This window comes from Alnus glutinosa, chromosome 1 (assembly GCF_958979055.1).
Source record: "Alnus glutinosa chromosome 1, dhAlnGlut1.1, whole genome shotgun sequence".
NCBI classification, from domain to species: domain Eukaryota; kingdom Viridiplantae; phylum Streptophyta; class Magnoliopsida; order Fagales; family Betulaceae; genus Alnus; species Alnus glutinosa.
The window spans coordinates 23,543,897-23,571,878 of NC_084886.1; the positions used below are offsets into that span (position 1 = coordinate 23,543,897).

At 43.3% G+C, this 27,982-nt stretch overlaps 1 protein-coding gene across 1 annotated transcript; it reads left to right on the top strand.

The window, feature by feature from the left end:
• LOC133877460 (RNA-dependent RNA polymerase 1-like) lies at window positions 1-27,980 on the top strand. Its single transcript, XM_062315776.1, has 5 exons — window positions 1-145; window positions 8,067-8,610; window positions 22,734-24,625; window positions 25,239-25,389; window positions 26,813-27,980. Exons 2-5 carry the CDS (start codon window positions 8,098-8,100, stop codon window positions 27,647-27,649), a joined length of 3,393 nt encoding a protein of 1,130 aa, XP_062171760.1. The 5' UTR covers window positions 1-145; window positions 8,067-8,097; the 3' UTR covers window positions 27,650-27,980.
• The last annotated feature ends 2 nt before the right edge of the window (window positions 27,981-27,982 follow it).

Sequence of the window (27,982 nt, forward strand, 5' to 3'; positions counted from 1 at the left end):
TTTCTTCAGTCTCCTCAATTTCCTCCTCCGCGAAAAGCAGTTTATGTGAGAACATGCTACTACCAAACACCGAAACCAGCCTGAGGAATTGACCGACAAACCGACGCAAGTGAAGGTGAAGGTGAAGACGAAGGCGAAGGTGAAGGTGAGCGTGTTTGGTGTTTGCGTCTGTGTGTTTTGTTGGCAAGTGAAGGTGATCAAAGTTATAGTATGTACTCTTAACACTGTGGTCGCAGGCCGCAGGCCACCACTACAATGTCTAAGAGATTTTTTTTTTTTGTTTTTAATGTTATGTCTGGCTTCACTCAATCTTAGTCCTAAACCTCTTTCTTTATATAACTTTTGTGATAATCGGTTGAAACTAGGCTACAGAAAGTGGGTAATGATTTTGGTTGGTTTATTTTGGAGCTGAGATCAATATGCAAACCATAGTTAATTCAATATTCTTGTCCGAGATCTCAACACTCTTATGCAGTAAAATTAATTTGCATTTCTGAAGTAGTATGTGTTGAGGAAAATAAGGAAAGCCTTCCATCGAATGCGAGCTCCAACAATTCACTCCAAGAATGGTAACCAACCAGCCCTGCTGCAACCAGAAGACTAGAAGAGGATCCCCTAAATCACTCATGTTTTCTTGCTACTACGTACTATCAGTAACCCTCACACAGCCACAACTGCATTTGGTGCATGCCGCCTATTCTCCCGGATTCCTTCTGCCCATGTTTCCTGCTGACTCCTCCTCAATCTCAGCACACTGTCAAAGCCTCCTTGTTTTCCTCATAGTTTTCTGTTATGTATTTTTATATGTAGAATTTGTCTTTTCTTTCTCTTGTAACTCTCATCAGCTTATTGGCTATAAATATACGATCCTTCTCTGGTTTTGGTAAGTTAACCAGAACAGAGCTTCTCCTAAATCTTTCAATATGTTTGCTTTGGTAAGAGTTTTTCTTCAAATACGGATAGAGGGAGTGGCAACGGCAGGGATTCCTAGCTACACACCTGCGATGAACCGTACGGGGGTTCATTGTGCTTTGAGTCGATTCGAGATGGGTCAAGGGCCTTAGGGCCCCTTTGTCAGGGTAAGCCCAATGTGGCTGGCCCAACTCTTTGGTATTGGGCCTCCTTTTCTGACTAGCCCAACTCGGCCTTAGGGCTAAATGGGCCCTTGGTAAATTGGTCCACCTGTTGCCCACAAATTCTCATGCTCAATTCGTGGCTTGATCTGAGCCATTGGATTCCAATCGATTCATAGCCTTATCATGATCTTAATTTTCTCTTCTTTTGAAGCGACCTCTCGGATTACCTTGAGACATGTGTCGAAAGCTGCAAGGTGCGATAGAAGTTTGAGGGCAGTGACGGTTTGATCAAAACTCGAGGGCTGGCATCACATTTGGATTTGTTGTGTCCATTTTGGAGACTGTCGGGTCGAGGAGATCACTGTATGGCTTGGAATAATCTTTGGGACAATGGTACAAGCGTTTTGTATATTATGGGAAATTTTCATATGGTTCTTTGTTTATTTGTTGCTCTATGTGGATGACATGCTTATTGCTGCTAAAAACATGTTTGAGGTTGAGAGATTAAAATCTCTTTTGGGTGATGAGTTCGAAACGAAGGATTTGGGTGGTGCGAAGAAAATCCTTGGGTTAATGAGTACTCCGTATGACGCACATTTCAGACTCTCAGCAATGATAGCACCACAGAGCGAGGAGAGAGAGCGTTCCATGTAGCATGTACCTTACTCTAGTATAGTTGGGTGCTGCACTCATCCAGATATTTCATAGGCAGTCAGTGTTCTTAGTCCTTGCAAGGTTTATTGGCAGGTAGTGAAATTGATTCACCGTTATTTACAGGGCGCTACAATCTTTCATTTAGTCTTTGACAGAGGTAGTGATATTGGTTGTTGTGTCATTTGGTGTGTTCATTCAGATTGCGCTGGTTATCTGGTTGCAACACAGGGAGATATCACATTGAAGAAAATTGGTACGACGAAAAATCCAGCGGACATGTTGACTAAGCAAGTTCCGGTTCTCAAGTTTAAGCATTGCTTGGACTTGATTGGTGTTTGTAGCTTGTGATTACCCTCAGGGGTTTTGGAGGAGACGTCATGAGGAGATTTGCATTTCGAACTTGATGAAATTCAAGTCAAGGTGGAGATTTGTCGTTGATGACTTTTATTTCACAAGTCTTGAGGTGGGCCCCAGTATTTATGGCTGTTTTTTTTTTTTTGATCTTTTTCACTTCTTTTGTCTCACCTGTAGCATTCTTCATGGAGAAGTTTTCATAACACTGAACTTCAGGTAGTAGAGAAGAAACGAAAAAGAGAGAGACTTGAGTTATCTCACCTTTGGAGTGCCTAAAGGCTTAGAGAATTAAGAGATTATTTTTCTCTTCTATATTCAATTCTCTTTTGTGTGAGAGTGAGATTTGGGTGTATTGGGGCTTTTGGGTATGAGTGGTTTTCTTTGTACTACTTTTTGTATTCCACCATTTTGACAGTGAATTTCCTCTGGGTCGTCTCCGCCAGTGGATGTCGGCTTATTAAGCCGAACCACTTAAATCTTGGTGTCTTGTGTGATTGTGTTATTTTGTTTTATGCTATTTTCTGCTTCTTTGGTGATCCTTAATATTAGTTTTGTCACAACAAAATCTGCCATTGCATGTGCTTGATTGTTGTCCTCGGGTGATACTCAATGTCGAACTCCCTCAGCTCTATCGACCATTGGATGAGTTGTCTCGACTTGTTTGGTTTGTGTAAAGCTTTCTTAAAGCGCAGATCTGTAACACTCTGATCCCATATTAGGGAGATGAGTAGCTCCTATAGAGTGGGTGGTTTATAAAGACACTCTTGCTAATTCTCAAATTGCTTACTAAGTGAAACTAGGCTTTAGAAGTGATTCTAGGGAATCTCCAAATTGATTAGTCATTTTGGGATGATAGCGCATATGTAGCTAACGCATATGTGGCTAGCGCTTTTTACTGGGTCATTACAATTGGTCAGGACTTCCATCAAGTGGGCTTGGAGATAGGGGCGTAGTTGACAAGCTATTGTGACCAATGTGAAGGCCAATTTCTCCATCTCCGAGTATCTCTCTTCGGCCTCCCAAAGGACCCGACTGGTATAGTATATCGGTTGAATTCCATCCTCTTTCTATATTAAGGCCGAGCTGATTGTAGTGGGTGACACTGCAAGGTACAAATACAGTGGTTCTCTGAATTTGGTTTGGCTGAGCAAGGGTGGATTGTCAAGGTAATTTTTTAGCTCCTGAAAGACATTCTCGCACTGCTTGGTCCACTCGAAAGCTTTTCGTAACACCTTGAAAAAGGGCAAGCTCATGTTCGTCGACTAGAAATGAATCGGGAAAAAGGGCAAGCACTTGTTCGTCTACCGGGAAAAACGGCACGCATTTGTTTGTCGATCGGGAAGCCTTCCGTAACACCTTGAGAAAGGGCAGGCATTCTCGTACTCCTTGGTCCACACAACTACTTTGCCGGTTAGTTGTTGTAACTCCTTCACGTTCGGCGGTGGTTGCCTTTCCAAAATGGCCTTTATCTTTTCTAGGTCTGTGTCGATTCCTCGTTGGGAGACCATAAAGCCGAGAAGTGCGTCCATGAAACTGAGCAACTCGTGCTCATACATCCTTATTTGATTGTAGCCTGAGAATGCGTCCATTAAACTGCGCAGCACGTGCCTAGCAGTGAAATCCATAAGAAGGTCAATTCGAGGGAGAAGGAAACTGCCTTTGGGGCATGTCTTGTTGAGGTCGGTGAAGTCGATGCACATCCTGCGTTTTTTGTTAGCTTTCATGACCATGACAACATTGGAGAGCCACTCGGGTTACTGCACCTCTTTTATAAATTTGGCCGGCATGAGCTTCTCTGCTTCTTTGGTGATCGCCTGATTGTGCTCATGTGCAAAACTTCTCATTTTTTTTGTTTGACTGCCTTGACAGTCGGGTTTGTGTTAATCGATGGACTATAACTCAGAATCGATGCTCGACATATCCTCAGGTGTCCACACGAACACATCTTTGTTCTTGCGGAGGAAAGCAATCAATTGTTTCACCAATGGCCACCTTCTAATTTGCTTGAGGGGGCTCCTTCCTTTCCCTATCCAAGTGGCTAGTGTTGTCCTGTTGACTCTACTCAATAAAGACCCTTATTGTATCCTTAGCGTTCATGAATTCTTCTGCCTTGTCTATGACTTGTTGGAGGGTAGAGGGGGGTCCTTTGGGTAAGCTCCTTTATGAATGGGCTCCTCGACCAAATTGCCCTAGGAAGTGTGGCGAAGACGAGGCTATCATCATGGTCATCGATCGAGAGCTTCTCCTTGTTGAATCTGGCCATGAAGTCGTTGAGGGTCTCTGTCTTACCCGTTTTAGGAGGTAAGCTGCAGGCCTCCTCTAGTTTCAATCCTCAATGAATTGTGTAAGGAACAACTTGCACTGATCCTTGAAAGTCCACAGTGTTGGACAATAGATTTCCAAACCATCGTCGGGCAAGCCCTTTCAAGGTGGTTGGTAAGGCTCGACACATAATCTCGTCGGGTACCCCGGGAGAACTATGCAAGCCTGGTAAGTCTCAATATGGTCCAACGGGTCCCTGGCACTATCATACGTCTCCGTTTAAGGCACTCTAAAGTTTGTGGGGAGGGGGAGGGGGGAACACCATGACCCTGGCTGTAAAGGGAATATCTGTCCCCTCTAGGAGGCTCTTAACTATGGAAGAACGATTGCCATTGGCAATTATAACAGATCCGTAGAATTGGGCTTGTAAGTCGATGCGAGCATCAACTCGACTCCTCGCTTCAAGTTGGTCTGTGTGCTCAGCATATTCGGCCTTCAAGCCTTGTAGGTGGGATGGAGGGTGACCCTTCTCCACTCTGTACGCGATGCCACTTTCACGGTCTCCGTTTTCTGCTTCTCCTTCTCCATGTGGTGGGGGCTGTTGCATGCTATTGTGGACTAAGGAAGGGTTGTGCTGCTAGAACCGTTGTATCATCTCATGGTCTACTGAACGATGAGATCCATATTCTCGGTGAGGCACAACAATTATGTCACAAGTGTTGCGAACCTCTGGTTCTGGTTGTTCGGTGAGGGTTTGGTTTTCTGCAGGTGTCGGCATTGTCCATCCGCACACTTGTCGATCAAGTATTCGACATGGGTCTTTTGTCTAGGGGATTTGCAAGCTTTTCGGGTTCTCACAAATGGCGCCAAACTATTAGTACAATTGACTGCACGCCGCTAAATTAGACGAGGGCACTTGCAAGAAGGACAAAAAACTAAGAAATAGAGGCTTGCTGGGTGTGTCAGCGAGAGAAACCTCTGATTGCTACGTCAGTAGGGGGCTCTAAATATGGGAGAAAGCAAGACCTAAGAATAAAGGGAAAAACTTAGAGCATACCGACTACAGTGGCCGTCCTTTTATAGAGGTGTGGAGCCTTTCATTGTACAACCATTTGGGACATGTGGCGTTCCCTTGGTTGGGGAACATCCTGTCAAAACGGATACCCCTCCAAGGGTGCGTGGACATGGGTAGTGGCCAGTAGATATTCCCTTCTGCAGGCAGTTGTTAGATTTGTCCCATAGTAGGCTGTTATGGTGACATGGAAACGGTAGGTATTCCCTGCTACACACCTACGATGAACAGTCCGAGGGGTCATTGGGCTCTGATTTGATTTGGGATTGGTCAGGGTAAGCCCAATGTGGCCTGAGGATTTAGGGGGACCTCAGTAGAGGGGATCCATTGATCGGTATTAGGACTCCTTTTTTGGGGGGGGGGGGGGGGGGGGGGGGGGGGGGGGGGGTGAACTAATCACGATGGGTAAATGGGCCCTTGGTAAATTGTTCTACCACAATGTATCCCTTCGCATGTAACAAATACATGTTTTATTTAATAAGTATTAAAAGAGTTGGGAGAAATTCTATTAAAAAGCATGCGCTTCTCACATTCTATTAAAATAAAACATGTGTTTCTTACATGCTAAGGGACATATGTCAATTTTATAATTGAATTAGAGGAATTTCCTTCAACCCTTTGCTCCAAACCAGGTTGGAGGAAAACTCTATACGTTTGGTTCTGAAAAAGTAAAAATTGCTTCTTTTCAAATATATATATATATTTTTGGAAAATTCAAATCAGTGAAACCAAATTTTCGTGTTGCTTGTTATTCAATTTTTGTGTTTGTATATTTGATTGTTTTTTTTTTTTTTTGATAAGTAAGATTAGTTTTATTAAAAGCGTAAGGCGCCCCTACGTACACTAGAAGTATACAACAGGAGACACCTAACTAGAAAGCAAAAGCCCAGAAGACAAAACACCCTAACAATACCCACAAAACCCTAAAAACGCCCCCCCCCCCCCCCCCCCCCCCCCCCCCCTCCCCTCCCCCCAAAAAAACACCCACTACAACAAAACCCAGAGACACCCATAGACACCCCAATAGACACCCCAAAAACCCAAGCCAGCCCAAACCGAACTACAAAGCAATACCAAAAAGCACCGGAAAAACAACCCACAACCCGCCAAAGCCTACATCACGTGGGCCTTGCCTTTCCTACGCCTGGCAGGAATAAAATCATCGCCATAATTGATGGAGCTATGCAGGTTCAGGAGCTCTCTCTTTCCTTTGGACTTTTGGCGCGCAATCATCTTGTCCCGCTGAAATTCTTCTTCCATGGCATCTCGAATTGCCATAGCTTCCTCCCCAAAGTCCCCAGCCAACGCAAAATCCTCATCCCACGCCCAATCTAATGGTAATCCATCCCAAAAAACATTTTCCTCCTCCCAACCTACAATCTCCTCGATATGATCATAACCTACAGGCCAATTCTTAGATTGGGATAATCCATTTTCCTCAACAGAAAGAGGAATGATGCACCCACTCGGAGAGGAGGAAACACCTACCACCCCGACATCGGTGACCTCTCGAGGCAAAGCGGAGGGGCCAGAATTAATCGGGCGAGGGTTGAGAAACCCCTTCCTGAGCATGCCCTGCTTCACTGGAGACTTCACAACCTTTATCGCAGGAGGCTCAGCCGTCAATACCTTATTGACAGCAAGGCTAGCAGACAACTTCGAAGCTTCCATAGAGTCCGATAATACCTTGTATATTTGATTGTTTGAGATGACTAGGTGGGATACGGTAAAAATGACAGGACTAGTAGGCGAGTTTTTTTTTTTTTTTGAAGAATTCAAATCAGTGAAACCAAATTATCGTGGCTGCTTATTATTCAATTTTTGTGTTTGTATGTTTGATTGTTTGAGATGACTAGATGTGATACGGTAAAAATGACAGGACTAGTAGGCGAGGTTACAGCTTGTATGAAACAAGCAGGTGATGAACACAAATGAAGATATAGACTAAGATTGGGAATCAGTTTTGCAAGGACAATAAGAGTGATTGATTTTATGATGATAGTTACATGCTTAGGCAAACCTTGTTCTCGGACTCCATATGATGGGAGATTGTGCTTCCCTCGATAGATGTACTGCTTTGGAACTTCATAGACATGTTTAAATTCTGCCATCGTAGGATCCATACTATGGAATGTAGTAGAAACACTTGGTTTCTGGATAAGAACTGTCTTTTATTGCCTTTCTGGAATCCGTAGAGACTTTCTTGGTTTTTTTTTTTTTTTTAATATATGTTATTTTAATGTGAACCTCTATTTATGTCCCACTAGGCAAATTCACTTTTTAAATGATTGAGGTTTAAACATCTTCAAAATTTCAACGTTAAAACAAATTATTTAGATGATATACTTATCACAAGGGTGGCTCTTGCACCCCCATAAATTGGCTGTGTTATTTAGCTATAGGACTAGCAGACTAACATTTGAGAAGTGGGTCTTCAGCTCCAAGATATTAATGTTATATATAATATTGTAGATCTCTTACCTTTGGTCAAATATTTATTTTGTTGGCAGTTTCTGTTAAAAATTTGCATAGATTTATTGACTCTCTTCATAAAAACTGTGACATGTAGCTTTTCCTAATTTACAATATATTATACGCATGCTAGATTAAAATCTTATGTATTTTCAATGACTCGCTTGTTATGGCAGAAAAGAGTCCAGGTATATTCAGTTGGATTGGATGGGTAAGACAATTCAATTATATGGATTCCCTTCTAGTGTGACTGCTCAAGAAGTTAAGGCATATCTGGAGCAACGTACAGGTGCAGGAACTGTGTATGCCATTAAGGTTAGGAATAAAAATGGGGGTCAAAGAGCATATGCTATCATTCAATTCACCACCACCAGCGAGGCTGAGTATATTATCTCCTTGGCTAATGAACAACTATATTATGGGCGCTCTTATCTGAAGGCACGGGAAATGGAACATGATATTGTACCAAGGCCAAGAACCTTTCTGCATAACATAGAAAACATTACTTTGCATTTTGGCTGTCAGATCTCGGATGAGAAATTTTTAATCCTCTGGAAAGCGGTGAATGTTTCTGTGAATTTTGGGAGTGGGATGCGAAAATTACATTTTTCTCTGTCCCATAATTATGTGGAGTACAGGCTTGAGCTTTCCTATGAGAATGTTTGGCAAATTGAGTTACATCGCCCACGCAATCAAACTGCAAAGTATCTTCTGATTCAGGTTGCTCATTCTACTTTTGATTAATCCAAAAAATTCATGGTTATCTTCTCTTTCCGGCATCAGTAGCTAGATAACAATAGTATTATTAAAGCGTTGTATTGTCTATTTCATAGATTTAAGAAATTGCATGTTTTACACTTTGAATTACCCCTCTTGCATGTGATATTTTTGGTGTTTTAATAATTTAAATAGATTGAGAAGCATCACAGCAACCTAACAAAGTTATGGGAACTGGAGATATTTATTGGCGGGTTCTTGTTTCATGAAAGGATTCCAGTGGTGTGTGTGACGAATTTTTCAGATTCATGCTTGATAGTTTAAGTCTGCTACTTGTTTAATTTCCAGATCTCTTTGGTTTAACCATGAACAAAAAAGTGTTTTTGGTGTGTCTTGAGTTATTATAGCTTGTGAAAATAAATATTGACTTCTAAATAACCAAGTGTGTGCTCGTGTGCAACAAAATATCTTAAATACGGAAAATAAAAGAGACAATATTTGTTGACGAAGTGAAAACTTTGTGAAGAGAAAAATCACTTCGGGGCAGTCAAACCCAAGAAATTCACTATCCAAAGACAAAGCAAGTTACAAAGCACTCGTACTCACAAAACCTATTGCAGTAGTCATACCTTTAACTATAACACGAAGCCCATTATGAATGCTTTCCAACCAAGTCTCCTACTTGAAGGGGTCTTTGATGAATTCCTTTAGGGCCGACCCCTAAGATAGACTTCACACGAACAGTGGTAGCACACACCGGCAACAGCTAAAGAGCTAGCGGATCTTCAATTCTCCTTAAACACCATTTCTAAGCACTATAGTATTCTTTATTGAATTCTTACAAATAACAAGCCTAGAGCCCTCTATTTATAGGCTTAAAGAAAACCTAATTCTGCTCAAATTCGGACTCTGGCTGTGGAGCGTCCGGACGGAAGATAGTCTCTTCCGGACAGCCTTTTGCGACTGTCTTTCCAGAATAGCGCAATTCTTCTCATAACAGGTCCACGTCCAGACGGTCTTCTGCGACCGCCTTTCCAAAATAGCGCAATTCTTCCCATAACAGGTCCACTTCCGGACGATCTTTACTATAACTCCTTTCCGTGCTCGTAAAGGAAACCCGGAATATTCTGGGATGCAGGACAGCGCCCGGACAAGTTGCCACGTCGTCCAGACATCTTGCAGAAACTTCCCAAATAAGTGTCGACTAAAATCCAACTCTGAGTAGAAATTGGAGAAGCTTGACCTAGGGTCCGGACGGTGTTGTCTTGACGTCCGGACGTCTTCGACGCTGAAGCTTCTAGACACTGCAGGGCGTCCGGATGCCTTTAAAGGCCCGTCCGGACGGTTGCACAGGAACCAGCTGTTCTGATTTGGAATTTGCATGGAATCTTCATGAAAATCTTCTAGAAACTTGTGACAAGGCACAAGGTTTGAAATAAACACTGTCCATAAAACTTGAAGATTTTGAATAAAACCAATAATCCTGTTTAAAAAGCAACCATTACATAAAGTGTTTTTGTCATCCAGAATGTAGCCAATATTTTTTTGATAAGTAAGCAGAGAATATTATTAAAAGCGTAAAGGCGCCCCAAAGCATACAGGAAGTATACAACAGGACACCAAAAAGCAAAAGAGGGGAAAGGGAAAAAACACCCGGAAAACCCGAAAGAAAAAACCCGAAAGACCCCTACAAAACAGCCCACAAAACCCCGATACTAATACATCGCAATGGTCCGCTTAGCCTTGCCCCTACTAGAGCCTAACCCTCTAGCATCATAATTAATCGAGCACTCTAAGTTTTTCACTTCACGACTCCCTTTAAACTTAGAAGAGGAAACTGAAGCCTCAATGCGATGCTCCGCATCAATACTAGTCATGAAATCTAAAAAGCCCTCCACATTCCCCTCGTGGGATAATCCTAGAGTGTTAACACAGAAGCTAAGATCAATCGCAGCCCCAGGAGAATCACCAATCGCCTCAACACCACTTCCCCGCGAAGAATTCCCTTTGATCTTATGCCGCTCCCCCATGGCATCCAACAAAGCCAGGGCCGAATCTTCATCCTCAGCACCATCGGACTCCCACTCCAAGAGTAAGTCTGGAGGAATAACGCCCAAGGGGTGAGGAGAGTTACCTTTCTCTCCCTGATCCCACAAAACAATCTCCCCAGATGGGCTAAACCCTACCGGCCACTCCTGAGATTGGATCAATCCATTCGAGTTAGAATTCTCGCCCTTGTCACCGGTCTTCGATTTGCAATCGCTCAAAGGGGAGGGAACTCTCGGGAGAAGGAACCCGCGCCGAAGACCCACTCCCCCACTTGGCATCGGCAGATTCTGAACCACAGACCCGTCCAAAGCCTGGGAAGTACCCGAACATTGTGTCATCGGCGCACTCAAAGCTGTCACTGCCTCATCAATCAGGGAAATATCCAGCTTACTCGCTTTGGCCTTCGATTTCCGCTGATACCTCATGACCGACTTTGTTTCGGACGGGTAAATGGGAGCCCCACTGTCCGCCATCACTGGAAGAGACAACCGAATCCTCTCTCCCAACGCATCTGCCCCCAAAGAGGGAAACTCAAATCCTTTAGGGCCCGACTCCAATCCCCCACGCAGACCCGGGGTTAAGCCACACACAGACCCTTTTAAACGCATGTTGGGCTTCGCCGCACACACTGAGATATCTTCAATCACCGCCGTGCACACGCTAGGAAGCTCTCCAATATCCGACAACCCTCCATCCATGCCAATCGTCATCTTCTCCGACCTAGACCCATCTAGCCGGGCCGAAACCGGAAGAGCGGATAAAGCCGGAGTCTCCACCAGGGAAGAAACCCCCTTCAACGACGAGCCTAACTTGAACCCCCGAAAGGTAGAACTCGACCCGTCCACGGCTTCCGGCGCCGAAGAGCCCAATCCTGAAATTCCATAGTCCAACCTCGCTTCGTCGAGACCACAAACCTGATCCGGGAGAACCCTCTTAGCCTTCTTGGGGTTGGGCTTAGAGCCCAACTTCTTAGAACCATCCTTCCAGCGTGGCCTACCAAGCACAGCTGAGGAGATCCTGCACCGGCCCATTTTCAGCCCAACAGAAGAGCTCCTACTCCAGCCCACGTTAGACCCACTCACCCCATCCAGCCAAACTCCAACCTGTTCAAGAATCTTTCTGCAGACTCTGACATCGCTGTCCCTTGAACTGCACTTTCTGACTTTTCGAACGTTGAAGCCATCGCCACAGAGGTTTTTCCCCGCCGGAGCCAAAAGGCTTTTCTCCCAGGCGTAACAGTCCACCGCCTGCCGAACAATCGCGCAAGACCGGTCCTTTAACGGGAACTGCTCCTCGCACCAGGCCGCCTCCTCCTGCGCGACCAGATTCCGGCCACCAGAGGCAGAGATGGTTGGCGTCGAGCGAACCGCCTCTGCGTAAGACAGAGTTCCCGCATCTTTTCCGAACCAAACCCCCACCTCCTTCCCCCTTGACTTCTCTTCCGGCGAGGAACCACCGAGCCCGCACCCTACCGCAGTACCAACCACTTCTAAAGCCTTATAAAATACTAACAACTTTGTAATCTAGATAAACCCTGAATTAGATTGGTCTTGTAAGTTTTATTAATGGGTTATTTGGGTTATTTCTACGTTGAATCGAAGTCCTTTGAGTTACGATCGGGAGTAGGGAACGGGGGCTTTCGTCTTGCCGAATGGAGCAGAGGACTATTTCGGTTGGTGGTAAAGGGTTTCCAGAGCGTGGTTTGGATGCTGAACATGTTGGAGGAGTTGATGAATGGATTGACGTCGAAGGAGTTTTGTAGGTCTGTAGAAACGTCAAAATCACTATGGGCAATATTTGGAGATTACAGAGTATGGCAAGGGAGGGAGGCGTAACTATGTACTCATACTAGAAGGACGAGATAGTTGTGGCTGGGGGAAACATTTCACACCGGCAGGAATTGCAGGTCAGCAAAGTAGGCCTATTATTATTTTTTTGTAAGTAATAAAATTCAATAAAAAAGCATAGAGGCAAAGTAGGCCTATGCAGGCAGCTGCGGCCGGTGGAGGACCATCGGACTTTCGCAAAAGTGGTGGCAGGGTAGAGAGTAGAAACGAAAAGTGAGTCATTGAGCAAGGGTAGCGTGGGGAAGATCGTCATCCAGCCTGGTAGCTTATTGGACGAGATTGGAAAGGAGATATGTGCCCTCGAAGATCACGCTATTCGATTATGGTTTGAGACGATGTAGTTTGCTGAAGAAGGAGCATTCACTGCGCAAACATTACAAAATCTTTTAAGAAAAATGCTAGACTTACTTCTAAACCCTTACACCCAATTTTTTACACCCTGATGATTTTTTTTTTATTTTTATTTTTTTAAAGACAAAATTCTCTCTCTCTCTCTCTCTCTGTGGCCGGCGACGAAGCTCGGGACGACGAGATTTGGAAGTCTGGCGGGATCGGGATGACGGGTCGGGACGCTCGGCCAAATCTGGGCGGTTCGAGCTCTGGACGACGTGGTTTTTTGGTCAAATCTGGGTTTGGATCGGGACACTCGACCAAATCTGGGCGGTTCAGGATCTGGACGGTGTGGTTTTCTGGCCGGATCTGGGTTTCTGGCAGGATCTCTCAAACCCACGCCGGTGTGCGTGGGTTCCGGCCGGATCTTTCCCAAGCTCAGTCGTCGCCCATCCATGGCCTTCGGAAATGGTCTCTCGGCCGAAAATGGCCTTCGGAAATGGACGCTTGGCGGTGACTGTCTTGGAGGTGGCGGTACCGGCGTGTTCCAGGTGGTGGTGCTGAGTGGTTTGGTTGGGCGGTTCAGGGGCACCGATCTTCCTTGTGTGCCTAAGAAGAAAACCAAAAAAAGAAAAAGAAAAAAACTAATATGGAATGCCACATCAGGGTGTAAAAAATTGGTGTAAGCTTTTGGGTGTGAGTGTAGCAGCCCTCATCTTTTAATATCTCTTAGGAAGGATGTGGACAAGTGTATGGAGCATCTCGGATTGGGCCTGTTTGCATGTGAAATGGAACCAGAAGAAGGGACTAGAAAACGTGGGCCTTTTGGGTCTAAAGGTAAAGGCCTGTGTGGGATGTTTTAATTCCACAACCCAAGTTGTGGTAGGATGAGTTGGCCCATCAGCAAAAGCCAAGATTTTTTGGCCTGATCTATCAACGTCATAACCCATAATCAAAGGCTTTCTGGAGAGTGAAGCAGGGGATGGACGTTGGACGATACGGAAGTGGGAACAAGTCAGAGCTTAGAGAAGGCTGGGATTCACTCTATAGTTGGGGCAGAGACCATCGCTCTTGTACTTGAGGGTGCGATGCGCTATGGAGGAGTACAGGCTGTTTCGTTGTTAGTCAGAAGCTCGCCGGAGGCTTTGGTGGCTGGAAAGAATGGGTCGTACTTAGAATATTCCATAGTAGCCTTTGGCTTGTCTGGGTTTTGCTTAGACGACTCCGATGAGGCCACCGGTATGTTTGGGCTTTGCTCTGTAGCCAAAGAGAGACCTGCCCAAGAGATGTCAGAAACTGGTGGAGGACTGCCGCAAGCTCCATAGCTCTCCAGGTGTCTACTGTCGATTATTGTGATGGAGTCTTCTGGGTCTAGTTCAGAGTTTGTCGATCAAAGGCTTGCAAAAGAAACTTTGGTCGATGGTGGAGTCCCGAAAGTCAAGATGGTCAATAGTTTGTCAGTAGAGGTCAAGGTGGGAGGCAACATAGAAGAAGTCATTTCAGTGGGGAAGCAAGGGGGGAGCTTCTTCTAGGAGAGCGATGGTGGCAAAATGGAGATTGGGTCTACGTACAAGGGTGAGGTGGGAGAGGACGTGGGAGTCTTGTATCAGTATTCTTTGGACACGCAGGAGTATCTACCTGAAGGCCTTCTGTTACAATATGAAGAGGATAAAATAAGGGGGGATTTGGAGGGGTGCGAACCTTTGTTACTCACACCTCTGGTAGTGGATGTGGGAGATGTGCTTCATCCTAGGGTGTCACCTAGGTGGGTGGTTGAAAGAGTTAAGGGCTTTTATCAAGTTGTAGGGTTATCTTGTGAAGGTTATGAGGATAAAATGTTGGCATTATTTGAGGAGATTGAAGCTACTCGAGATCAATCAATGGCAGAGTATACGACTTCTATTCCATCTACACCAGGGGCAAAAGGTCAGTGGGAATTGAATAGGTTGGCTTGGTACCTTAAATATGAGAAGAAAGGGGTATAATCTATTAGAGGCCGAGATAGGGGAAGGGGCTCATCTCGTTTTTAATGAAGCCTAAAATCTTAATGTGGAACGTCAGAGGGCTAAATGAGCTTAATAAAAGGTTGAGGATTAGAGGGCTTCTAAGGGATTGGAAGGCGGATATTGTATATTTGGTGGAGTCAAAGATGGCAATTATCTCAAGGGAGGTGGTGCAGAGTCTATAAGGCTACCATTATGTGGATTGGTGCTATATGGGAGCAAGTGGTGTGTCAGGTGGGATTTTGTTAATGTGGGATAGACGGGTGGTAAAGAAGGTTGAGGAGTGTGTGGGAATATATACAGTTGCTTGTTTTTTGCGCAATACTGTTAATAATGTTGTATGGGCATTTAGGGGGGTTTATGGTCCGAATGATGACGTGGATAGGAGGGAACTGTGGGATGAGTTAGCTGGGATGATGAGTTGGTGGGAGATGCCATGGTGTATTGGAGGAGACTTTAATGTGGTTCGATTTCCAAGCGAGAGGTTAGGTGTTTCCGACTATTCTATAGTAATGGAAGAGTTTTCAAAATTCATATTCATGCAGAGTTTGATGGATCTTTCTCTTGAAGGTGGTCAGTTTTCTTGGTCGAATAATCAAGAAGATCAAACATGGTCTAGAATTGATAGATTCTTAATTTATCCGGAGTGGGAAGAACTTTTTCCTGAAGTGACACAACGGAGATTGCCAAGACTTCTATCATATCACTTTCCTTTGCTATTGGATTGTGGGACGCCTAGAGGAGGGAAGCAAGTATTTTAAATTTGAAAACATATGGTTGAAATTGGATGGTTTTGTTGATCAGGTTAAAACTTGGTGGATGTCCTATGAGTTTTATGGATTACCAAGTTACGTTTTGGCTAGTAAGTTGAAAGCTTTGAATGTGGATTTGAAGAAATGGAATGAGGGAAGTGTTTGGTGATGTAGGAAAGAAAAAGAATGAATTATTGGAGGTTATTCGAGAGTTGGATTTAATTGAAGAGTGTCGTTGCTTAGAGGAGGAGGAAAGGGTTAGAAAGATAGATATGTCGAGAGAGCTAGAGAAAACTCTCCTTTTTGAGGAAATGAACTGGAGACAGAAATCACGAGCTTTGTGGCTGAAGGAGGGGGACAAAATCACAAATTTTTTTCACAGGGTGGCCAACTCACATTGTCAATTCAATCATGTGGACTTTTTGAATATAAATGGTGCAATGTCTAAGAATCCTTTGGAGATAAAGGAGCATATAGTACATTATTACAACAAATTGTATTTTGAGCAGTGTTCTTGGAGGCCAAGGTGGATGGTCTATCTTTCCTATCCATTGATGCGGATGAGAGTATTTGGTTAGAAAGAGAGTTTGAGAAGGAGGTGTGGGATGTGGTAAGGGATATGAATGGAGATAAGGCACCGGGTCCAGACAGCTTGACAATGGCAGAAGTGTTGGGCAATATTGAAAAAAGGAACTTATGGATGTATTTGTGGAATTCCATAATAGAGGTCAATTTGAGAAAAGTCGTAATACTACTTTTGTTTCTCTAATTCCAAAGAAGACTTGTTCTCTGGATGTGAAAGATTTTTGCCCTATTAGTTTAGTGTGTGTGTGTGTGTTGGGAGGGGGGGGGGGTTAGATTATTTCCAAGGTTCTCGCGAACTAGTTAAGTCAGTATTGGGCAAGATTATCTCCAACACACAATGCTTTTATTGTCGATCGACAAATTTTGGATTCAATTCTTATTGCTAATGAATCCTTGGATAGTCAAATTCGATTGGGGGAATCTGGGATGCTGTGCAAGCTGGATTTGGAAAAGGTATATGATCGTGTTAATTGGGATTTCTTGCTCTATTTGCTGCATTGTTGTGGTTTTGGGGAGAAATGGAGGGTTTGGATAGAATTTTGTATTTCTACGGTGAGATTTTTTATTATTGTGAATGGAAACCCCATCTAGTTTTTTTAATAGCACTCGTGGGTTGTAACAAGGGGATCCACTTTCACCTCTATTCTTTGTCGTGGTTATGGAGGCATTGAGCCGGATACTGATTCCGGCAATGGATTAGGGTTACTTGACAACGTTTTCAGTGGGATCTAGGGATTCTAATGCTTTAGTTGTGAATCATTTACTGTTTGCCGATGACACGCTGATTTTTTGTGGTGCGCAAGCAGAACAAATTCGACATCTACGATGTATCTTTTTATGCTTTGAGGCAGCTTCAGGATTGAGGATTAACTTAGGAAAATCAGAAGTTGTTCCTATCAGTGATGTGGAGGATGTTGAAGGGTTGGCTCAACTCCTTGGATGTCGAGTCGCATCTTTGCCTATGAGATACTTGGGTTTGCCGTTAGGTGCTTCTTATAAGGCCACTTCTATTTAGAATGGTGTTATTGAGAAAATAGAGCGACGGTTGGCTGGATGGAAGCGGATGTATTTGTCGAAGGGTGGTCGGCTGACTCTTCTTAAACTATTTCCAACCTTCCTACGTATTAATTTTTTTATAAGTAATAAACTGGTCTTATTAAAAGCGTAAGGCGCCCCTAAGTACACCGAAAATATACAAGAGAAAGTACCTAACTAGAAAGCGAAAAACGAAACAGCCCACAAAAAGAAAGAAACCCAACAAAGCCCCAACAACCAAAAGCCCTCAAACCCAAACCCTCAACTCGAAACCCACAAAGAGCACTCAAAGCTACAAGAAAAAACCCAAAAAACTCACAATTACCAAAGCCTTAAACCTAAAACCCATAAGGAACACTCAACGCTCAAGCACTTGAGCCTTTCCTTTCTTACACGTAGAGGGCATGCTTGCACTGCTGTAGTCAATGGCGCTTTTTAAATTCAACACCTTTCTCTTCCCTTTGATCTTAAGAGAACCCTTTTTAGCCCGATGGTCATCTCCAGCCCCATTCGACACCCAATCCAAGGACATGTCGGGATGGCATACACCCAAGGGGTAAAAAACAATCTCCCCAGATAGGTCAACCCCAACCGACCACTTCTAAGATGAAGTCAAGCCATCTGACCCGAAATTCGCCCATTTTCCAGCGATAGGAGAAGCGCAACCACTCAAAGGGGAGGGAGCACTCGGGATAAGGAAACCTCGCCTGAGAATAGATGGAGGAGACTTACCGACAACTCCCACACCTGGCTTTGGCGAGGATTGGACCACGGTCCCGCCCAAGACCTGAGAAATATCACCAAACTTTACTTGTTATTCCATATTTCACTGGGCATGGCTAATCGACTTGATAAACTTCAAAGGGATTTTTTATTGGGTGGCATTGGAGATGAGGCAAAATTCCATTTAGTGAATTGGAACAGGATCTATACTACATTTAAATCAAGTGGGTTGGGAGTTCATAACTTCATCCAGTTTAATCAAGCTCTCCTGGGAAAATGGTTGTGGAGGTATGGTAGGGAGAGAGAGGCATTATGGAGAATGGTGATTGAAGTCAAATTTGAGAGTCTAAGGGGTGGGCGGTGTTCTAAAGAGGTGTTGAGTACTTTTGGAGTGGGCGTGTGGAAACATATTAGAAGGGGGTGGGATAAGCTTCATAACTTTTTTCGTTTTGAGGTTGGAGTTGGGTCACATGTAAGCTTCTGGCATGATTTGTCGTGTGGGGATAGATCTTTGAAACAATGTTTTCTAGTTTTGTTTAGTGTTGTGAGGATTAAAGATGCGAGGGTGGCAGATAATTTGGTTCAAAATGGAGTTACTCAATAGAATGTCATTTTTACGCGTCCAGTCTAGGATTGGGAGATGGTGATGGTACTTTCTTTCTTCGCTCGGCTTTATTCTACTTTGGTTCAACATGGAGAGGATGATAGGTTAGTTTGGAGCCTCTCCAAAAGGGGTCTATATGAAGTGAAGTCCTTTTATGAAGTGTTAAATAGAAAAGATGGCCATTCATTTCCTTGGAAGAGTATCTGGTGTGTTAAGGCTCCGGCAATGGTGGCTTTCTTTGTATGAACAACAGCGTTAGGTAAAATTTTGACACATGACAATCTGCAAACGTGGTGATTGAGTGGTGCTATATGTGTAAAAAGAGTGGGAAGTCCATTGAACATCTGCTACTTCAATGCGAAGTTGCTCGCGATCTATAGAGTTACATTCTTACTTTATTTGGGGTAGAGTGGGTTATGCCACGAAGGGTGCTGGAATTGTTGACTAGCTAGGGTGCTTCGTTTGGGTGTGGTCCAACTAAGGCAATTTGGCGGTTAGTTCCATTGTGTTTAATGTGGTGTCTTTGGTGGGAGTAGAATGCGCGGCACTTTGAATATGTACGGACATCAATGTTGGAGTTACGGAAGCATTTGCTTAACACGATATATATTTGGATAGCGGTTCATTATAACTTGAGTGTTTTTACTTATACAGATTTTTTAAATTTATTTTCTGTTCATTTCTATTAGGGGTTCTATTGTATACTTCATGCGCTTTATTAATGAATTGATACATATATATATAAAGATATTTATTGGCAGGCCCATCTGCACCTCCAACTCTAAATTCCTGAGGGGATTCACATTTTTTGGTAATGGGCTGTAGCCTGTAGGTGTAGTCCCTACTCTTTGGCGAGAGAGAGATCCTTTTCTTTTTCTTGTTTTTCCTCTTCATTGTCCAAAGAAAATGTTCAAATCTATATTTTTCACGCTCATGAAAAAATACTTGGTTTTGATGAATTTCAAAATAACGATATCTGGAATACTTTAAAGAAATTTTAATGAGGCACTTCTTTTAGAGACAGCTAATAAGTATTTATCACAAGTAAATTTGAGAATACAAAGAAAGTTTGTTTTACAAAAATTTGAAATTTTCTCCGTTCTCTCTCATCTTTTCCTCCCGCTCCTTCCTTTCGGTCTTGCTAGTGGTGGCGCGTGTAGGCGCGTCACACTAGTTCTTGCTTCTGTTTTGTCTCGCTGGGTGCGTCTGAAGGGTTCGTCTCGTTTCTCTGGAGTTGGCCTTTAGTCAAGATGGATAGACGACTTTTTCTAGGGCTCTGAGGCGCGTCACGCTTGGGCTGTGAGGGATGGATAGACGTTTTCTGGTGGAGGCAAAAGCGTTTGTCTTCTCGGTTACTGAAGGGGCGTCAGTGTTAAGGGTGGAAGAAAATCGGAAATTTTATTCCGGTGCGGTACTCCTTAGCAACCAGTGCATCGATTGGCTGGTTTCGACTATGGAGGTGCTGAGGGGTGGTAATGGTATGCCCGATTCTGTCAAATCTTTCAGGGAGGGGGCGAAGGTGACGATAGTCCGCACTGGAGGTAACATTAATGGCAGGTTTATGGAGGTAGCGGTCTATGGGGTGGGCGTTCAGAGAGGGTTTCTTCGCATTCCTGAGGGGCGGGGTGGATGGGGTTGGCTCAAGTTTATCTCTGAGCTGCGTAAGGCTTTAGAAGTGGTTGGTACTGCGGTAGGGTGCGGGCTCGGTGGTTCCTCGCCGGAAGAGAAGTCAAGGGGGAAGGAGGTGGGGGTTTGGTTCGGAAAAGATGCGGGAACTCTGTCTTTCGCGGAGGCGGGTCGCTCGACGCCAACCATCTCTGCCTCTGGTGGCCGGAATCTGGTCGCGCAGGAGGAGGCGGCCTGGTGCGAGGAGCAGATCCCGTTAAAGGACCGGTCTTGCGCGATTGTTCGGCAGGCGGTGGACTGTTACGCCTGGGAGAAAAGCCTTTTGGCTCCGGCGGGGAAAAACCTCTGTGGCGATGGCTTCAACGTTCGAAAAGTCAGAAAGTGCAGTTCAAGGGACAGCGATGTCAGAGTCTGCAGAAAGATTCTTGAACAGGTTGGAGTTTGGCTGGATGGGGTGAGTGGGTCTAACGTGGGCTGGAGTAGGAGCTCTTCTGTTGGGCTGAAAATGGGCCGGTGCAGGATCTCCTCAGCTGTGCTTGGTAGGCCATGCTGTAAGGATGGTTCTAAGAAGTTGGGCTCTAAGCCCAACCCCAAGAAGGCTAAGAGGGTTCTCCCGGATCAGGTTTGTGGTCTCGACGAAGCGAGGTTGGACTATGGAATTTCAGGATTGGGCTCTTCGGCGCCGGAAGCCGTGGACGGGTCGAGTTCTACCTTTCGGGGGTTCAAGTTAGGCTCGTCGTTGAAGGGGGGTTCTTCCCTGGTGGAGACTCCGGCTTTATCCGCTCTTCCGGTTTCGGCCCGGCTAGATGGGTCTAGGTCGGAGAAGATGACGATTGGCATGGATGGAGGGTTGTCGGATATTGGAGAGCTTCCTAGCGTGTGCACGGCGGTGATTGAAGATATCTCAGTGTGTGCAGCGAAGCCCAACATGCGTTTAAAAGGGTCTGTGTGTGGCTTAACCCCGGGTCTGCGTGGGGGATTGGAGTCGGGCCCTAAAGGATTTGAGTTTCCCTCTTTGGGGGCGGATGCGTTGGGAGAGAGGATTCGGTTGTCTCTTCCAGTGATGGCGGACAGTGGGGCTCCCATTTACCCGTCCGAAACAAAGTCGGTCATGAGGTATCAGCGGAAATCGAAGGCCAAAGCGAGTAAGCTGGATATTTCCCTGATTGATGAGGCAGTGACAGCTTTGAGTGCGCCGATGACACAATGTTCGGGTACTTCCCAGGCTTTGGACGGGTCTGTGGTTCAGAATCTGCCGATGCCAAGTGGGGGAGTGGGTCTTCGGCGCGGGTTCCTTCTCCCGAGAGTTCCCTCCCCTTTGAGCGATTGCAAATCGAAGACCGGTGACAAGGGCGAGAATTCTAACTCGAATGGATTGATCCAATCTCAGGAGTGGCCGGTAGGGTTTAGCCCATCTGGGGAGATTGTTTTGTGGGATCAGGGAGAGAAAGGTAACTCTCCTCACCCCTTGGGCGTTATTCCTCCAGACTTACTCTTGGAGTGGGAGTCCGATGGTGCTGAGGATGAAGATTCGGCCCTGGCTTTGTTGGATGCCATGGGGGAGCGGCATAAGATCAAAGGGAATTCTTCGCGGGGAAGTGGTGTTGAGGCGATTGGTGATTTTCCTGGGGCTGCGATTGATCTTAGCTTCTGTGTTAACACTCTAGGATTATCCCACGAGGGGAATGTGGAGGGCTTTTTAGATTTCATGACTAGTATTGATGTGGAGCATCGCATTGAGGCTTCAGTTTCCTCTTCTAAGTTTAAAGGGAGTCGTGAAGTGAAAAACTTAGAGTGCTCGATTAATTATGATGCTAGAGGGTTAGGTTCTAGTAGGGGCAAGGCTAAGCGGACTATTGCGATGTATTAGTATCGGGGTTTTGTGGGCTGTTTTGTAGGGGTCTTTCGGGTTTTTTCTTTCGGGTTTTCCGGGTGTTTTTTCCCTTTCCCCTCTTTTGCTTTTTGGTGTCCTGTTGTATACTTCCTGTATGCTTTGGGGCGCCTTTACGCTTTTAATAATATTCTCTGCTTACTTATCAAAAAAAAAAATTTGAGAATACATTCTATTTTGGAGTTGTCAATGCTTGTCTTGGCTGAAGTTACTAGGAGGGGACCTTGTTGGCAAGGTTTAAGCTTAAATTGCTCTTTCTATCTTCTTCATTTTCATTATTGTTCTTAGTTTAGCCTATCTTCTTTTATCATCTAACCCTTCCTTGTGCATAAAATCGGAAATTCTAACTTCATTTTTCAATCTTCTCTGCTAAGAAGTTGTAGTTATTCCTGATAAAGCTTATCAGTTCTTGTGATGCATATATAAATTGAATGATTTATGCAAAATAATTTTAAAGTAGTTATTTATCTTTTCCAACATTTTAATAAGAAGGCATTACTGTCTCTAGTACTAAAAGGCAACTGCTTAATTAGCATAGTTTTGATCTATATATTGATGCTTCCTCCCTTTGTAGCAAGGTGGAGGGTGACGCCGTGTGTTCATGTACCACCGAGTGCGTGTGTAACTTACCAATAAAAAAAATATGATTCTTACTGTGTATGTTCTTTTTTGAAATGTTAGTTACTCGGAGCTCCTCGGATCTATGAGAAAGATTCACGCTCTTCAGGACATGTATCTGAAGATCTGCTTCTCAATTTTTCCAAGGATAGCTCTGGTGACCAATGGATCCGGGCAATTGATTTTACTCCATCATACTGTATTGGGCAGTCTTCTGCTCTATGTTTGGAGCTTCCTTATGGTCACCAACTTCCAAATTTTCAGGAAAACTTTGCTTATTATAAAGAAAGTGAAGGAAGATATGTTTTGGAAAGTGGTTCTACTTTTTCTTGCAATCTGGATCTAGTTCCTGTTGTTGGTCCTCCTCCCGGTGTTGATTTACCGTATGACATCTTGTTTAGAATTAACATGCTGGTTCAGAATGGCTATCTTGTTGGGCCAACACTTGATAATACTTTTTATCGCTTGGTTGATCCCTGCAAGTTTGACATTGCCCATATAGAGCATGCCCTTGAGAAACTCCATCATTTAAAAGAATGTTGCTATGAGCCATCGAGGTGGCTCCAAGAACAGTATATAAAGTACCGCACATCAAGACATCCTCCAAAGCCGCCTGCTATATCCCTAGACTCTGGGTTGGTGTATGTACACAGGGTTCAGATAACACCTTCTAAAGTGTACTTCTGTGGTCCAGAAATTAATGTATCAAACCGTGTACTGCGTCATTTTTCTGAAGATATTGATAATTTTCTTCGTGTCTCATTTGTTGATGAGGAGTTGGATAAAATGTTTTCAACAGATTTATCTCCACGTACGTCTTCTGCAAACGAGGATAGGAGAACTGGAATATACAAAAGGATTCTGTCAATTCTTAGAAATGGCATAGTTATCGCTGGTAAGAAGTTTGAAACTCTTGCGTTCTCATCAAGTCAGTTGCGGGATAATTCTATATGGATGTTTGCTTCAAGAGATGGACTAACTGCTGCTGATATAAGAGAGTGGATGGGCAATTTTAATTCGATTAAAAATGTGGCAAAATATGCTGCCAGACTGGGTCAATCCTTCGGTTCATCCACAGAAACTCTTAGTGTTGGTAGGCGTGAAATGGAAATTATTCCTGATATAAAGGTTGAGCGGGGTGGAGTCGAGTATGTCTTCTCTGATGGAATTGGGAAAATATCTGCGGAATTTGCCCGGAAAGTGGCTTTAAAATGCGGTAAAGGAACAAGTCCATCTGCCTTTCAGATCCGATACGGTGGGTATAAAGGTGTTGTAGCTGTTGATCCAACCTCATCAATGAAATTATCATTAAGGAAGAGCATGTCCAAGTATGAATCAGGAAACACAAAACTCGATGTCTTGGCATTTAGCAAGTTTCAACCTTGTTATCTGAATCGCCAGTTGATCAGTCTTTTGTCTACCCTTGGTGTTAACGATCATGTTTTTGAGACTAAACAAAGACAAGCTGTAGAACAACTGGATGCTATACTAACAGATCCATTAAAGGCACAGGAGGCTCTTGATATGATGTCCCCAGGGGAGAATACCAACATTCTGAAGGAAATGCTCATGTGTGGTTATAAGCCTGATGCTGAACCATTTCTTTCTATGATGCTGCAGACGTTTCGAGCATCAAAGTTGTTGGAATTGCGGATTAAAACAAGGATCTTTATTCCAAATGGAAGAGCAATGATGGGATGTCTGGATGAAACCGGAACCTTGGAATATGGTCAGGTATTTGTGCAATTTTCTGGCACTAAACACAAGGAGTTGTACAATGATTCCATCATGTACAGTGGCACTGGATCAAATAAGCCTTTTGTTGTTGAGGAGAAGGTAGTAGTTGCCAAAAACCCCTGCTTGCATCCAGGGGATGTGCGTGTTTTAAGGGCTGTTGATGTGAAGGCTTTGCACCATTTGGTGGATTGTGTTGTTTTCCCTCAAAGAGGATCTAGGTAAATTTATCTCTTAGTACTTCTGCGACATTATATATCAGTAAATTTGTTGATATATCTCTTAGTTAATCTTTGTTTGAGCTAGGTTCTAACCATTGGCTGCAAGAATTTATTGTCTGGAGATGACATTCTATGACTCTGACTGCAGCCGATAAATTTACATGAAGTCCTTTAAATTTTAATAGTTGAGTACTTGAGGCTGGTCATATCTCTTTATTTCCTGTGAAGTATGCTTTAGAGTCCTTTAATTTTTAATCGTTGAGTACTATGAGACTGGTCATATCTCTTTTATTTTTCTGTGAAGTATGCTTATCATTTGTTAAAACATGATATATCAGTATGGGTTTGGGATATGTGCCTACGAAAGTTTACAACAAATGAAAGAACAACATATCTTTCGTTCAACGATGTTTGTAGCTACCTTATGTTGTTTCTCACAAGAGAATGAAGAACTGTGCTACATAAAAACTTCTCTTCCCCTTTAAGTCCTAAAATTGGGGTTACAATAAAGCATAACCTGAAGTGCTGCTTTTACTTGATTGCTGTGTATTATTCACAATATTTTCCATCTAAACCTGGATTACTGATATCAAAATTCTAATTGAAATCTAAGACCTCATCCAAATGAGTGTTCCGGTAGTGATTTGGATGGAGATATCTACTTTGTCTGTTGGGATCCTGCACTGATTCCACCTCAGCAAGTCGAACCAATGGATTACCTCCCAGCTAAAAGTATCGAGTTGGATCATGTTGTTACCATTGAGGTATTACTCTCTTTAATATATGGTCATGTTCAAGTAATTTTGGGAACTTTCTTTTAAAAGAAATGTATATTCTAGGTTCTATTCTGTTCTTTTGGTAGGCCTCTTGGTTCTTATTTTGTTTGCAATGAAGATGATCTCAATGTTACATTTCATTAGTCATGATCTCTATCTCTCCTTGTGTGGATTAATGACATTATAATATTTGTGAAGATTACATTTCAAGTCTTTTCTGACATTATGTGCCTTGTAGTTATTATAGTGTCAGTTCTTACTGAACACATTCAAATGGATGGTGAAAAATGATTAAGTTGCATATTGAATGGTTTTTAATCAGTTCTTTCTAGTGGACACATTGGAATGGATTAATAGCAAATGATTAATGTTGCCTATGGAACTTATTTCTTAGTGATTGTTGTTTCACTTTTGAAGACATTTACGAATAGATTATGGAGAGAATGAGTTTATTACTTCAAAATGCCTTATCATGATTCTTTCATTGCCCCAAACCTCGATTCTTTTAAGAACTAATTTTCTGTAAATAGAAACTATATATTGAACTCATGGGCATGATCCAGTAGAGAGGTAGAGCCCTTGTGAGAAGCGTGTATCCACATTCGAGATTGAAAAGAAGGAAAAGAAAATATTGGTCTATTCCAAACGCTAGTGCTAAGTAGAGGATTTGTTTATCATGAGCAGCATGTCCCAGATATAATAACTCCGAGAAAAAAAGGAAACAACAAAAAAGAAAAAAGAAGAAAGAAAATAAGGATGATATCAAAAACAACTTAGAATGTGTGGCCAAGAAACCAGGTTAGAAGGTGTTACATCAAACTAAATGACCAGATGATATGCGATATATATAGGCAACCTAGCATGGAAAGGCAGCATATTTTTACACTTTGGTTAACATGTTGGTTTATTGAGTGCCTTTCGTGGTGGTCCAAGGATTGAAGGCACTTCAAAGCGTGGGTGGGGACTGGGTTCGGTTTTCTCCATGGCTCTCCCCTGTTCCTGGAAAGAAATATCTTTTATGGTCTCTTGTCTACCCAGTGGAGAGTTTGTTACTTTGTTTTGCTTTTAAAGGTCATCTAAAAGGGGAACTACTTGACATTGTATTAGGGCTGTGGTCATATATAAACCAATTGTAGTATAAAATGATAGTAAATTTGTGTCAGAGGGGCAGAATTTTAAACACAAACAGCATAGATTAGCTGACTATGTCGCATCTTAAATTGTTAGACATTTAACAGATTGAAATTCCGTGAAAATCCTTCAAAGCATTGAATTGATGAGTTGCATTCCTGTACATATCATAATATACCTGTAAATGTCATTCAAATTTAAGCTTCAGTTCAATTTTCTTTTAACCCTCACACATTGCGACTTATTATGATATAAGAGATGTTCATTTCTTCTGCTCCAGGAAGTCGAGGAGTATTTTGTTAACTACATAGTCAACGACAGCTTAGGAATTATTGCCAATGCCCACACTGTTCATGCTGATAGAGAGCTTCAAAAAGCAATGAGTAGCCCATGTATAGAGCTTGCAAAGCTATTCTCAATCGCTGTTGACTTTCCAAAAACTGGCGTACCAGCTGTGATACCACATAATCTTCATGTCAAAGAATATCCTGATTTCATGGAGAAGCCAGACAAACCCACCTATGAGTCATACAATGTGATTGGAAAGCTTTTCCGGGAGGTGAAAGACATTACACCGAATACTAATTCTTCTATGTCCTTCACTATGGAAAGGGCAAGGCGGTCATATGACACTGACATGGAAGTTGATGGCTTTGAGGATTTCATCGACGACGCTTTCTTTTACAAAAGCAGTTACGATTACAAGTTGGGGAACTTGATGGACTATTATGGCATCAAAACTGAGGCTGAAATAATGAGTGGGAATATTATGAGAATGGCCAAGTCTTTCACCAAGAGAAGAGATGCAGAAGCAATTACTGTGGCTGTCAGGTCCTTGAGAAAGGAAGCTAGAGCCTGGTTCAATGAGAAGGGAAGTGGATTAGATTCTGGAGCTGATGATGTATATGCCAAAGCCTCAGCTTGGTACTATGTTACATATCATCATACTTACTGGGGTTGCTACAATGAAGGTATGAATCGAGATCATTTTCTTAGCTTTCCATGGTGTGTTTATGACAAGCTGGTCCACATTAAGAAGGATAAAGCAAGCATTAGAAGGGCTCTACACCTATCTTCTCTGGAGCACCAATTCACTCATGGATTGCATTTGAGCTGAGGAATCCGCATTTTGTTGTCACCTTTGAAACTTTTTTTTATTATCTCTGTAGCTTACTTTTTTTTTCCCCTCAAAACCCAAGTATGTGCATGTGAATAGGAAGGTGCAGACTTTAACTGAAGTACGTAATATTTGCTTTTATTGGTGGTGCATATTCCATCAGGTCAGTCAGGTGTAAAAGGTCTAAGTTGATGACGGGACTCAAAGTTAATCATTTTGCTATGTAGATATATGGTTTCTTCCTTTTCTTGAGGTTATGTGACTGGCAGAATTGGTTTTTATGCCGTTAATCTACATTTTTAAAAATCCAAGTTCAAATGATACATTTTTTAT

Excerpts from the sequence above, each read along its gene's own strand:
- LOC133877460 (XM_062315776.1), top strand. The coding sequence starts at position 8,098 with ATGGGTAAGACAATTCAATTATATGGATTCCCTTCTAGTGTGACTGCT. Across the intron at positions 8,611-22,733 it reads CAAAGTATCTTCTGATTCAG|TTACTCGGAGCTCCTCGGAT; the intron begins GTTGCTCATTCT and ends TTGAAATGTTAG. Across the intron at positions 25,390-26,812 it reads ATCATGTTGTTACCATTGAG|GAAGTCGAGGAGTATTTTGT; the intron begins GTATTACTCTCT and ends CTTCTGCTCCAG.